This window comes from Geotrypetes seraphini, chromosome 9 (assembly GCF_902459505.1).
Source record: "Geotrypetes seraphini chromosome 9, aGeoSer1.1, whole genome shotgun sequence".
In the NCBI taxonomy this organism is placed as follows: Eukaryota; Metazoa; Chordata; class Amphibia; order Gymnophiona; family Dermophiidae; genus Geotrypetes; species Geotrypetes seraphini.
The window spans coordinates 148412598-148426344 of record NC_047092.1 but is presented as its reverse complement, the minus strand read 5'-3'; the positions used below and the strand labels follow the sequence as shown (position 1 = coordinate 148426344).

Sequence of the window (13747 nt, the reverse complement as noted above, 5' to 3'; positions counted from 1 at the left end):
AAGACATAATTCATCATTCCAATTTCCAGATCACTTATAAATAAGTTAAATAGCGCCAAACCCAGTACAGATCCCTGCGGCACTCCACTATTTACCATCCTTCATTGAGAAAAATGGCCATTTAACCCTACCCTCTGTTTTCTGTCTAATAACCAATCCCTAATCCACAACTGAATATTGCCTCCTATCCCATGAGTTTAATTTTCTCAGGAGCCTCTCATGAGGAACTTTGTCAAAAGCTTTCTGGAAATCTAGATACACTACATGAACTGGCTTACCTTTTATTTGCATGTTTATTCACACCTTTAAAGAAGTCAAGCAAATTGGTGAGGCAAGACCTCTGTTGGCTGAACCCTTGCTAACTCTGTCCCAGGTGATTTATCACTCTTTAACTTGTCAATTTATCTTAGCACGTCTTCCAGGTTCATCAAGATTTCTTTCACCTTTGAAAACAATTTCTGGTTCAGGTCAATCTCTTACATTTTCTTCCATAAAGACTGAAGCAAAGAGTTCATTCAGTCTCTCTGCTACGGCCTTATCCTACCTGAGCGCCCCTTGTACTAATTGATCATCCAATGGTCTCATGGATTCCCTCACAGGTTTTCTGCTTCTGATGTACCTAAAAAAAATTGTTACCATGTTAAAATACAAATTATATGAAAACTGTCATCATAATAATATAATCAAAACAAAAATGCATACATATTGTGTGGAAACCTTCTTCAAATATAATGTGCACAAAGAAGCAAACAAAACATGATAAAATGGACAATATGCAAAATTTTACTATGCATGTGTTCTTGATCAACAAACAATTTGCTCGCTGAGTAACAAATTTAAAAAATGCAAAATATAAATTTAGGAGGGTCATATCAAATAAAATCGCTAATGAAAGCAGCATCAAAACATGGAAGGCCCACTAAAAACAAAAATACTGGGGACATCGTGTGTTCCAGCTTGGAACACAAAAGCATGCCTTATATTGCATATACATTCTAGTGATGTCTGCAGCATTTTAAGGCCCTGTTTTGCTAAGCTGTGATAGAGGGTTTTACTGCAGCCCAGGGCGCTAAATGCTCCAACACTGCTCCGACTCTCATAGGATTGTATCCTTGTACATATAGGTCAATTTTATAGTATGTTTTGTTTGCTAGCCTGCAAAACAAAAAAGCACCAAGTGCCTCACTGAATAGGAGAATAGAATTGTCTCTTTATTTCATGACCTTACACAGTAATATATATATAGAAAAGGCTTAGTGATTCAAATCCTATAATCACATTAATGTAATCCACTATAGTAATCTATTTAATTAGCAGATAATATATATATTGACCTCTTTCAGTTATTTCACCTTCCCTATCTACTGTTCTTTAGGGGAAAGAGCCTCAGAATTTTTGAGCCATTAACCCATACGAGTCACAGAAGGTGACAAATTCACCCAGCTCTCATTACGGTCATAGGCAAAAAGCCCCTTTAATTATTTTTGCTTTTAGTTTATTTTTTATTCTTTTTTTAAATCTTTTATTCATTTTATAAAAAGCTTAATCTTGCTCATATGCCCGTCAATATTTACTTCACTGCTAAACAAATAGTGTAATCAGGAGCAGTAGTACTGTTACTACTATAGTTCATAATTCAATTATCTCATTTATATACATCAGCTATAAAGCTGTAAAAAAATTCAACTTATCTTATAAGGTAGAACATATCAGACATTTCTGTTCGATTTCATATAGCTTAGCATATCTTCTGGCCGCTATCCAAAAACCAACACGGCCTGCGTTTCGTGGGGTATGTTGATTGAGAAAGAGAGAATGGTTACTGTGGATGGGCCATTTGGCCTTTATCTGCCATCATGTTTCTATGTTAGATTACTATAGTGGATTACATTAATGTGATTATTATATGACCTTACACGGACCATGTTTCGGCAAAAATGCCTGCATTAGGGGTCCATATATGTCAGGTCATGAAATAAAGATAACTCCATTATCTTATTCTATGAGGCCCTTGGTGCTTTTTTTGCTTTGCTATACTGTGTATATTTTGATTCCATCTTCCATTGTGTTTCTGTTGCTAGATGCACATTTACATTTGAATATCTCCACACAATATGTATTTTTGTTTTGATTATAGGAGAGGATAAGTAGTAGAGAATGACACGGTGGCGGTTTACCCGCGGCCACCGCATTTTAGCCGCGGGTCACCCGCCGAAAACGGGGAAGAAAACTAGCAGTCGCTGCGGCGACGGGGACAAGGCCATTCACCGCCCATGGGGCGGTGAATGGTCTTGTCCCCCGCAGTGAGGCATGAAGGATCGCGCGGTCCCCGCAGCTCACACCCGCCCGCCCAATCGATTCCAGTGTCCAGCCAGCTCTCTCCCCTCTCCTCACCCCAGTCCGCAGATCCTCCTCCTCGGCGACCCGCACGCTACCAGAGAGCCGCGCACACCCGCCGCTGCTCAGCCTCGATCTTCTGCTCTGACGCAACCGGAAACAGGAAGTTGCAGCAGAGCAGAAGATCGAACACTGAGCAGCCGCGCGTGTGCGGCTCCCTGGGAAAGCGCGCAGGTTGCCGAAAAAGAAAACCCACAAACCAAGGTGAGGAGAAGGGAGAGAGCCGGCCAAACACCAGGATCGACCGGGCAGGCAGGTAGTGGCCGCGGGGACCGTGCGATCGCTAGTGTTCCCGGCTCAAATTGGAAGGAGGGAGTGAAAGGAAAAAGGCTTATATGGATGCAGCGGGGACGGTGACGGGGCGGTGAAAGGGATGGCGGTGACGGTGACGGGGCGGTGAAGGGATCGGCGGTGACGGGGCGGTGCAGAGGATGGTGGGCCGGTGACGGGGCGGTGATGGGGACAGATTTTTTCCCCGTGTCATTCTCTAATAAGTAGCCTAATGGTTAATGCAGCTTCAATTCCTACTACAGCTCCTTATGATTCTGGACAAGTCACTTAACCTGCCATTGCCCCAGGTACAAAATAAGTGCTTATATATAATATGGATACTGCTTTGATTGTAACCACAGAAAGGCAGTACATCAAATTCCATCCCCTTTATTATGATTCATTTTATGTAATTTGGATTTTTATAGAGATATTTATTGTTTTATGTGCTGTATGTGTAGCCATGGATGGATTATGCCACTGAATTGGCTACTGACTCCTGGCAACACACACAGTGAGGAATCCACCCTGTGATGTTTCAAGACAGAGTACAGGAGTGGTTTGCCATTGCCTTCTCCTGTGCAGTGTATGGCTAAGGTGACCATACTTCTTGTTTTGAACGGGACCGTCCCGTTTCTAGCTCGCCTGTCCCATTGTCCCCATGCACAGCTTCGAGATGCCGAAATGTCCCGTTTTCAGAAGGAGCGGGACAGACAAGCTGAAAATGGGCCGCTGCCGCCTATTTCTCCAGGCCACCGCCACACTAACATCATCTTTGTGTAGTCGCTGCACGAAGATTATGTTAGTGTGGCAGTGGCTTGGAGAAATCATCGGCAGCTTAGGGAGGGAGGCCAGGAGAGAGAATGAAAGACAGAAAGGGGGGGGCAGGAAAAGAGAAAGAAAGGATGCACAGTCAGAAGGAAGTGCAACCAGAAACTCATGAAATCACCAGATAACAAAGGTAGGAAAAATGATTTTATTTTCAATTTAGTGATCAAAATGTGTCAGTTTTGAAAATTTTATCTGCTGTCTATATTTTGCACTATATTTAATGGGTGTTGGGGGTGGGTTCCGGAATCTGGGAGGATCGGGGGAGGGGGTCTGGTCCAGTCCCATTTTGAGGGAAAAAATTAATGGTCACATTATGTATGGCTCCACTTTGCTGCTGCCCAACATAGGTCTCTCATCCAGGTACTAGCCAGGCCTCACCCTGCTTAGCTTCCGATAATAAGAACAAGCTTACTCAAGGTAGCCAAACCATAGGCTATTTGTAGCTATACCCCTGAGGAAAATATGGACCATGTTGAGTATTTTATTAATAAAGCATCCATGTTTATGAGAATTTAAATGTGGGCTCTGTTCGTTTTTTCATCTGCACATTTCTACAGCAGTGTTTCCTAAGTTGATCCTGGAGTACTCCCTTGCCTGTCAGATTTTCAGGATATCCACAATGAATGTGCATGAAAGATTTACTTACAACAGAGGCAGAGTAGGCAAATCAATTTCATGCATAATCATTGTGATCTATCTTGAAAACCTGACTGGCAAGGAGGTACTCCAGAACCGACTTATGAAACAACTTTTAGAGCCTCTTTTATTTTGTTGATTAGGATCTGTCACTTCCTGTTTCCTCACTGGCATGACAGAGGGATGCCTGCAGGACCAGTGCAAGCAGTAAAAATGAGTTACTATGAGCAGTGGCGTACCTAGGGGGGGGCGGGGGGGGGGCGGGCCGCCCCGGGTACCAGCCCTAAGGGGGTGTTCCCGGCCTTGCCGTTCAGTCCCCCGCCACCCCCGAAGGACCGCTCGCCCCCCTGGCCTCCCCGCACCACCTATGAACAGCCGCAGCAGGATCGCGAAGTCAGCGTCAGCATCCCTGCGCTGCTTCCTACGACGCGATCCCGCCCCTCCTCTGACGTCAGAGGAGGGGCGGGACCGTGGCGCAGGAAGCAGCAGGGATCGCTGACGCTGACTTCGCGATCCTGCTGCGGCTGTTCATAGGTGGTGCGGGGAGGCCAGGGGGGCGAGCGGTCCTTCGGGGGTGGCGGGGGACTGAACGGCAAGGCCGGGAACACCCCCTTAGGGCTGGTACCCGACGCTGACTTCGCGATCCTGCTGCGGCTGTTCATAGGTGGTGCGGGGAGGCCAGGGGGGCGAGCGGTCCTTCGGGGTGGGTCGGGGCATCAGGCCTTCAGGGTGGGGCGGGCGGGCAGGCAAGCAGGCTTTCAAGGGGGAGGGGGTGACAGGCAGGCAGGCAGGCCTTCAAGGGGGGACAGGCCTTCGGGGGGGGGTGCAGACATTCAAGGGGTGCAGGCCTTCAAGGGGGGCAGGCAGGCCTTCAGGGGGGTGCAGACCTTCGGGGGGGGGGTGTAGGCCTTTGGGGGGGTGCAGACCTTCAAGGGGGTGCAGGCCTTCAAGGGGGGAAAGGCAGGCAGGCCTTCAAGGGGGGGTGCAGGCCTTCAAGGGGGGGTGCAGGCCTTCAAGGGGGGAAAGGCAGGCAGGCCTTCAAGGGGGGGACAGGCCTACAAGGGGGGGGGACAGGCCTACAAGGGGGGGGACAGGCCTTCAAGGGGGGGGACAGGCCTTCAAGGGGGGGTGCAGGCCTTCAAGGGGGGTGCAGGCCTTCAAGGGGGTGCAGGCCTTCAAGGGGGGAAAGGCAGGCAGGCCTTCAAGGGGGGGTGCAGGCCTTCAAGGGGGGGTGCAGGCCTTCAAGGGGGGTGCAGGCCTTCAAGGGGGGAAAGGCAGGCAGGCCTTCAAGGGGGGGACAGGCCTACAAGGGGGGGGGACAGGCCTACAAGGGGGGGGACAGGCCTACAAGGGGGGGGACAGGCCTTCAAGGGGGGGTGCAGGCCTTCAAGGGGGGGTGCAGGCCTTCAAGGGGGGTGCAGGCCTTCAAGGGGGAGACAGGCCTTCAAGGGGGGGAAAGGCAGGCAGGCAGGCCTTAAAGGGGGGACAGGCCTACAAGGGGGTGGGACAGGCCTTCAAGGGGGGGACAGGCCTTCGGGGGGATGCAGACCTTCAAGGGAGTGCAGGCCTTCGGGGGGGGGGTGCAGTCCTTCAGGGGTGGGGTTTAGGCCTTCAGAGGGGGACAGACCTTCGGGTGGGAGGTAAAGTCCTTCGGGGGGTGCAGGTCTTCAGGGGTGGGGTGTAGCCCTTCGGAGGGGGGACAGACCTTCGGGGGAGGGGGGTCCTGGTGTAAAAGTACACAGAGGGAGAGAGGGAAGGGGAGGTTCAAAGATACATGCATATGCCAGACTTTGGGGGTTAGAAATAATGGGTCTAAAAACAGAGGAGTGGGAGAGAGATGGTGCATAATGGGATTTAGGGAGGGAAGGAACAGAAAGGGAGAGAACTTGGAAACAGGGGATGGTGTGGAGGGGGGATAGAGATACTGGATAGGAGGATAGTTGGGAACAGAAAGGGAGAGATGGTGGATCCTGGGGTGGTGGGGAGTTGAGAAAAGGTGAATCTGTGGATGGAGACAAAAAAAAGGAAAGATGCCAGATCTCCGGGAGAGGGAAGGGAAACGGAAGGGGAGAACAGAGATGGCAGACGGATGGTTAGCACGGAGAAAGGAGACCCTGGCAAGCAAGACAACAAGAGCCTGGGACCAACAAGATTTGAATATTGATCAGAGAACAAAAGGTAGAAAAAATAATTTTATTTTCTGTTTTGTGATTACAATATGTTAGATTTGAAAAGTGTACATGAGACAGCTTGAAATGGGAACTTTTCTATTTTTGTGAATGGCAAGGCTGAGTTCAGTTAAAATATATGCTTTATAAGAAAATATAATAATGTGTTTTATAAAGTTTATAAGCATTGCTGGCATACTCGGTGAGGTGTTCCTAGTGTTGGTGGTGGTGGTAGCATGTCAGTGTGTTGAGAGGAAGAGGTAGTCTGGGAAATTCTGCTGAGCAAACTCTGGGCCCATTTCCACCCCCAGTTAGTCCACTCCACTCAACTGGTTCACACACTGAGTGGGTCTTTGGGTGTTATTTCTGGGTAGTTGTTTTAGAATCTCTTCCAGTGGTTTGTCAGTATCTCCTTCTGGTCCAAGGAAGGAAACTTTGTCAACCTTAGCATTGACCTTCAGAATATGTTTGTAACAGCGCTGCTTGTGTGGCATTAGGCTATGTAGTGATCGAAAGAAAAAAACAGACCTTTGCACATTTTTGCACTATATGGTGGGTGTATGAGGAGATTCATTTCCTGCACAGTTAAGTCCATTTTTTCTACTGAATAATAGTATAGGTACAATGAAAGTAAATAGCAAAAATGTTTGAGTAGATAATTAAGGAAATCTTTTTCATATTGCTTGCTTATGGACTGGGAAAAAAGACTGTTCAAGCAAATGTCTCCAGAACTGCTTTAATGGAAAAATGTGATTTTTTTTTTTTTTAAGTACTTTGTGAAATTTATTGTTGTTGTGAAATTTATTGTTATACTTTGTTTAAACTTAAAAAGCGGTGTCATTAACAGTGAATCTAATCGAAAAATCGATTCAACAGGGTGAATCGGATCGAATGAAATATTTTTCTCTGAATCGGGCAGCACTATTGGCTACCATGAGAATGGGCTACTGGGCATGATGGACCATTGGTGTGACCCAGTTAGGCTATTCTTATGTTATGTTCTCATCTGTAGGGGCCTTTGTTTTCACTTCTTATTTTAATGTATTTTTTTCCTGGGAACTTATCAGTGTTTTTTTATAATGGGAACAAAAATGGAAGAGAATTAATGTGTGTGGAATGGGGGGGGGGGTAACTAATTTCTTCAGCTAAATAATTCAATCCACTTCAAACAGACATAGGAGAACTCACGCACCATTCACACACCCTCCAACCAAAAACGTCAAAAGAAAAAAACTGTTCGACAACCTCCTAGCCATTCGAGCTGCAACACTTGACCCCCAACTCTACAACCTATTGACCTCGACCACAAACTACAAAACCTTAAAAAAAGAAATAAAAACCCTTCTATTAAAAAAACACATAAAACCAAACTAACATAATCAGAACTGTCCCAAGCATCACCTGCAACTACTCCATATGTACTTCTGATGTCATGACAATTCAGACATAATTTATGTTATGTTATGTTTGGAATAATGGTTACATAAATGAGGTTCAATAAAAGAAAATTTTCTGTGGGAGCATTTGTTGGAACTTCTGTTATCCTGATTTCTTCTATCTGTGGGCTTTCTTTAGCTAACCTACTTATCTGGGGCTTTCCACTTCTGCAGCTGCCCTTTTCACGGTCCACTTTGCGCTTGCACTCTCTGGGGAGGGGGGGTTGGGTCTGGGCTTGGTGGGGTAGGTGTGTCTGGTAGTTTTGTCTGGGTGGTGGCTGGGTGTTTCTTGGGTGCTTGTTGTGCGGATTGGTGTGTCTGGTGAGCGGTCTGGGTGTTGTTGCTTGTGGGGGTTTTTTTCATTATAAAATATGGCTGAGGGTCTAGTCCGGCTTATTATTCTTGTGGGTTCTGGGGTGGGATTTGTTTGCTTGCCCCAAGTTTTGGCCTTTTGTTGTGTATTGCTATGCCTCTCATTGGCAATTTTCTCTTGGGAGAGGCTTGTTCATGCTTGTTGTTGCTGTTACTCTCATTCTGTGTTCTTTTTGATAATGTATAAGTTTCTGTACAGACCATGGTTGCTTGTCTGGACCTTTTGCCATTCTCAATAAAAATACTTTGGAAAAAAAAAAAAAAGAAAATTTTCACTGCCTGTTTCTATTCTGACCATTTATTCCATTTCATGGTTATTGCAAAAAAAAAAAAAAAAAAATTTTACATGAGGGGGGGGGGGTGTCAAAAAATGATGGGCCCCGGGTGCCACATACCCTAGGTACGCCACTGACTATGAGTGTTGGAGACTCCTCTCAGGTACACTAGGGAGGGACTGGGGGGGGGGACGGTTTAGGGACAAAGTTTTAAAAAACGTATTTTATTTTATATATACATTGGCAAGGGATCAAACGACCCTCCAAAAATATCAGGTCTGGCTACATTACTGTGCTAAACAAACTTGCAAATAATGTTCTAAAACTAAAGAAATTTCACTGCAATTTGAAGGGCAATCAAAATGACAAAAAATAAAAGGGGTCAAAATTCAGACAGGACTAATGTTAAGTATTCCAGCAAAAAATGTCTACATAGAAGAAAAAAAAGAAGGGCAAAGGACAGTCTAAGAAAATGAAAGTCTTCTGAGAGATGGTTTGGATGTGCAGTGGGACCCAGGCATCTTTTTATTGAGTAACCAAATTGAAGAGGAGACTGAGAATCAAAATATTTTGGCTTAACATTTTCTGAATGCAGCTAAGCTGATGTTGGTTGCCTGCTGAGAGGATTACATGGTTGGCAAAGACATGGGACCTCAGAAATATGGAGTTCTTTACAACACAAAGAAGGAAATTAACTGAGATAAGATAACTATTCATCATGTATATGGAGTCAATAGGGGTAAAGAGTGGTATAATGGATGCTTGAGCCATGGGGTGGGGAAAGCGGTTTAATATTCTTTTTCCAGCATTCTGTCAATAAATAGTTAAGGGCTAGGATGTAAGAGTTAAGTAGAGAGCAAAATGTGTTGATGGTCCTGGAGAGTCATGTTTTGTAAATGGCTAAATGTTAGCAACAAGCTGTCTGGAACGTGATATGACATTGATTGGTGGGGGGTGGGGGGGACCCACATGATGGAAAAAAAGTAGTTGTTTGTCAACTGACCTTATTTTCAAATCTTGCACTAAACATATTGCTCTTAGTTTTCAGATTGCTGTTAATCTGAGCATGGAACGTTATGCTTTAATGTTTGGAGTTAACACCTTTGTTGCCTTGGCACTTCAGACCATTCTGACAGTTATTGTGGTTGATGCCAAAGGTTTGAATCTTGGTATTATCCCTCAGGTAAGAGATGCTAACCTTCCTTTCTCAGGTGAGATTCAAATATTTATTCCAGTGGCAAAGTTGCATCAGATTTTTGAAAGAAAATACCTTATTTTCAATGGGCACACCCAGCAGAGCAAAACTAAAGTTTACACTGAAGCATAACTTTAGTAAGACATCTGCACCCTATAAGTTTAAGAAACTAGCACCCTAATCTGGTTCCTTTGACAATTTTAGTTCTTCCTCTTCCCCCCACTCCCCATCTCAAAAGCAACACATACTTTAATACACTGGGCCAAATATCAAACCATAGTCAATGTTTGGCTGTATGTCACCAACACTGTTGTTGTTGTTGGGTGCCATTGACTCGTGCTTTGAATTGCAGATCTTAAAAAAAAAAAATTAGTTTTGTGCTAGTCATCCCCGTGGCTGTTTTCAACGTGTCCAGCCAACTGATTGCAGGCGGCCCTCTTCACCTGGTTCCTTTGAACTTTCCAGATATGATGTCCTTCTCAAGTGATCTCTCTCTTCTATTGGTGTGACCAAAATAAGACAGTCGTAACTTCATTATTTGGGCTTCAAGTGACATAGCCGGTTTGATCTCTTCCAGAATCAATTTGTTAGATCTTCTGGTGGTCCACGGCATGCCTAAGATCCTTCTCCAGCACCAAAGCTGAAATGAGTCAATCTTCTTTCTGTCTTGTTTCCGTAGTGTTCAGCTTTCGCATTTGTAACTAACCAATGAGAAAATGAGTGCATGGACAAGTCTGATCTTTGTTTGCCTTCATTGAAGAGTAACCAAGTGCTAATTGGTGGAGTATTTCCTCCCTGCTAGTTGCTTCTATGTTTATAAAAGAGCCCAGACCAGCAAAAAGATTCTCATGCCAAACATGAGGGTAATTTTTTTTTTTTTTTAATTGTACAGGCAGATTACCTAATTACCATGTATTTTAATGAAGTCTATGGTAAAAGGTTTCTGCATGAGTTAACATCTGTGCTGAAATCCTGCCTGCATTTTTCAGCCAGGAAAACCTAAGGGTTTAACCACATTAAACCTGTGGTAATGCTTTTTTATAATGAGCCCATCTGTTATTTCCCTTGAATGATTACCAAAAGCAAAGCTGTACTGCAGGGAATACTTTCATGCCACCAAGCCTCTCCCTTTTTTAATAAATCATCTAATTTTTTCTGAAAAGTAGGCAGGTACAGCAATTAAAAAAAGGTAATTTCCTGTGATTTTATAGTAACATGCAAAGACAAAAATCAGATTAGTTTTAGCACATTTGAATAATCATGAATTCATTTTCTTTTTCAGTTTTTAATATATGGATGCTACTTTGCAGTAATAGCTGGGATTTTCCTCATCAGGAGTATATATACAATTATTTCAATCCAACTGAAGAAGAAATCACAGAACTTGTCCCGGGACCAGTCCACTGATGAGAACCAAGTACCAGATGAACAGCATACAACCAGTATTGAAACAAAGCTATAGTTTCAATAAATTTTGATATTTGTTTCATAGTATGAAAGTTAGACGATGTCTCATAGCAAGGTGTCATGTCTTGAAAGCCTGGAGTGGGTGTAGACATAGAAGCAGCACACAGAAATATTTCTTCACAAAAAGGGTGGTGTTTGTTTGGAACAACTTCCCAATACAGAAGGCAAGAGTAAAAATAGTTTTCAACTTCAACAAATCGTAGAATACCACAAAGGATTATTAGTGGTGGGGAAGTAAAGATAAAAAGCTTTAAATCAAGTGCGGAGACTGCAGTACAAAGGGAGAATGGGCACATGAAAGAGAAAAACAGCAGCAGTTGGGCCTATTTGTGTGATTTCATATTAGTGTGGGTGGCATTTGCCTGTGAATAAATGAACAAAATCTAAATAGCTTATTTCAAATATGAGAAATTATACTGATTTCTATTGACAAAGCCACCAAGAGACTCTATTCTTGTTTTACTTTGAATAAAACACAGCTCTGTGCCTGGCTTTAATTGCATCGTAACACACCCACTAATAAAATATAAATGGCTTGAATCCTATGGTGAAGAAAGAGTAACTGTAATATTTATTTATTTAGATTTATATCCTATCCTCCACAAAGAGTTCAGAACGGGTTACAGTTTACACTCACAGTGTTACAATATAGGGTTTACATACAGTGTGTTGCAATATATGTATCTTCATATAAAATTACTTACGGATGCTGGTGAAGAGTTGAGGGAGTGACTAGGCTTTTCTAAGGTTAAGTCCTTTAAGGGCTCTGATAGGAAGAGGTAGGCTGTTCTAGAGGTTTGGTAAGAAACAGGAATAGGATCGTTACTAGGCTGTCTGGACTTGAAGAGAGTGTCCTGATGGTGTATGTAGGCATATTTCATCTTGGGAACTTAGCGTTCTCTTTGGGGTGTAGAGAGGAAGTTTGAGAAGTATTTGGGTGACATATTATAGAGGGATTTATATGCCAACTCTAGGCCTTTGAAAAAGCAGTCTTTGCTTATGGGCAGCCAGTGGGCTGATATAAGTGCTGTAGAGACTGGGTCATGGGCTTGTAGTTTTTTTCAGTAATCATATTGCTGCATTTTGATCTTGCTGCAAGACCATTGAATAAAGCATTGCAGTAATCCAGGTGTGTAAGGACAAAGGAATAGAGTAGTTTGGTGAAGTCTTATTTCATGAAGAAGTTTCTTATCTTTCGGAGTTGGCGAAGAGACTATTTGTGAGATGTGGTTGGAGAGTGATAAGTTATGAGTCAAGAGTAATTCCTAAGCTCCGTATATCTTTTGCCATCAAGGTAGTTGATTCCCAGGTTAGGGAAGGGTAGGTGTAGTAGCATTTTTCTTTCCTAATCCATAGCAGTCTAGTCTTGGAGGTGTTCAGTTAAAGTTTCTTCAAGGTCATCCATGTTTAATTTTGGTTAAGCAGTTGTGCAGGGTTGTGGTCTAGGTGCTGTGATTTGCTTATAGTGGTAGGTATAGCTGAATGTCATCTGTGAAGAAATGGATTTTCATTTGGTATTTTGGGGCTATGTCAAGTATTGGTTTGATATAGAGATTGAAAAGGAGAGAGGATAATAGGGGGCCCCCTGTGATACTCCATATTTGATTTGTTTCGGTTTGGATAGATTAATGCCTTTCTGAGCCAAAGATCTTTGGGATCTTTGGCTCAGAAAGGATTGGAACCAGTGTAGTGTTGTCTTAAAGATAACGTGATTGATGGAATCAAAAGCTGCACTCAGGTCAAGCAAGACAAGTAGGATGTAATTTCCCTTATCAAGCAGTTGTCTATGATATCGAGTAAGACAGGTTCAGTGCTGACATGCTGGGAGGGGAAGGAGAAATTGGCAGGACCCTAGTTTTTTTATGTGTTCACATTCCCTCCCTGTTCTTGACATTTAGATACAGGATGGTCATTATTACCATTCGCTACGAGATGTATTTTGTTTATCCCTTTTTTTTTTTTCCTCTTTGCTAGGTGAGGGGAAATTTGTTGTAAGTTGAGCACCCTCAATCATCTTGAAGGTTGGCTCCTATGCATATAGGTGTTTGAAATACCATACCTGTTATAGAATGAATCATCTCCAATGCCTCTGCAGACAATAAAAATGCAAAATCCTGGTTAATCCCACACCCAAATGTCCCTCCCGCCCTCTACTTAATGTATAATTAAACTCTGGAATTTGTTGCTGGAGAACATGGTGAAATCGATTATTGAAATGGCTTGGGGCTATCCACTGCTTATTCCTAGGATACGTAGTATAAAATCTGTTTTACTCCTTGGAATCTTGCTAGGTACCTGGACCTGGGTTGATCACTGTTGGAAACAGAATACTAGGCTTGATGGACCTTCAGTCTGTTCCAATATGGCAATTATGCTATGATCATGTGCTGGCATAAAGCATGCTTTTTTCAATGTATGACAAATAGGGTCTCAATAAAGATTCCCTCACTTTCCATTTAATACTATCATGGCAAAATACCTGAGGTTTGGCTTTTGATACAATTCACAATGATTTAACAGACTACAGCTGTATGTTTGGGTTAAGAACTAGGTGAATTTGCAAACATTAACCCTGAAAATTTTGAACTGGTTGAGGGGTGGTGGAGACTTGGAATGCGCTTCCAGAGGACGTAATAGGGCAGAGTACGGTACTGGGGTTTAAGAAAGGATTGGACAATTTCCTGTTGGAAAAGGGGATAG

At 43.5% G+C, this 13747-nt stretch overlaps 1 protein-coding gene across 3 annotated transcripts in view; it reads left to right on the top strand.

The window, feature by feature from the left end:
* Nucleotides 1-11074, top strand: part of SLC19A3 (solute carrier family 19 member 3) — a 35105-nt gene extending 24031 nt beyond the window's left edge. For all 3 annotated transcript variants that reach the window (XM_033959305.1, XM_033959303.1, XM_033959304.1), the window contains exons 5-6: nucleotides 9427-9568; nucleotides 10863-11074. In XM_033959305.1, coding sequence (XP_033815196.1) covers nucleotides 9427-9568; nucleotides 10863-11042 — 322 coding nt within the window. In that variant the 3' untranslated portion in view covers nucleotides 11043-11074. The remainder of the gene's footprint in view (nucleotides 1-9426; nucleotides 9569-10862) is intronic.
* Nucleotides 11075-13747: the final 2673 nt, after the last annotated feature.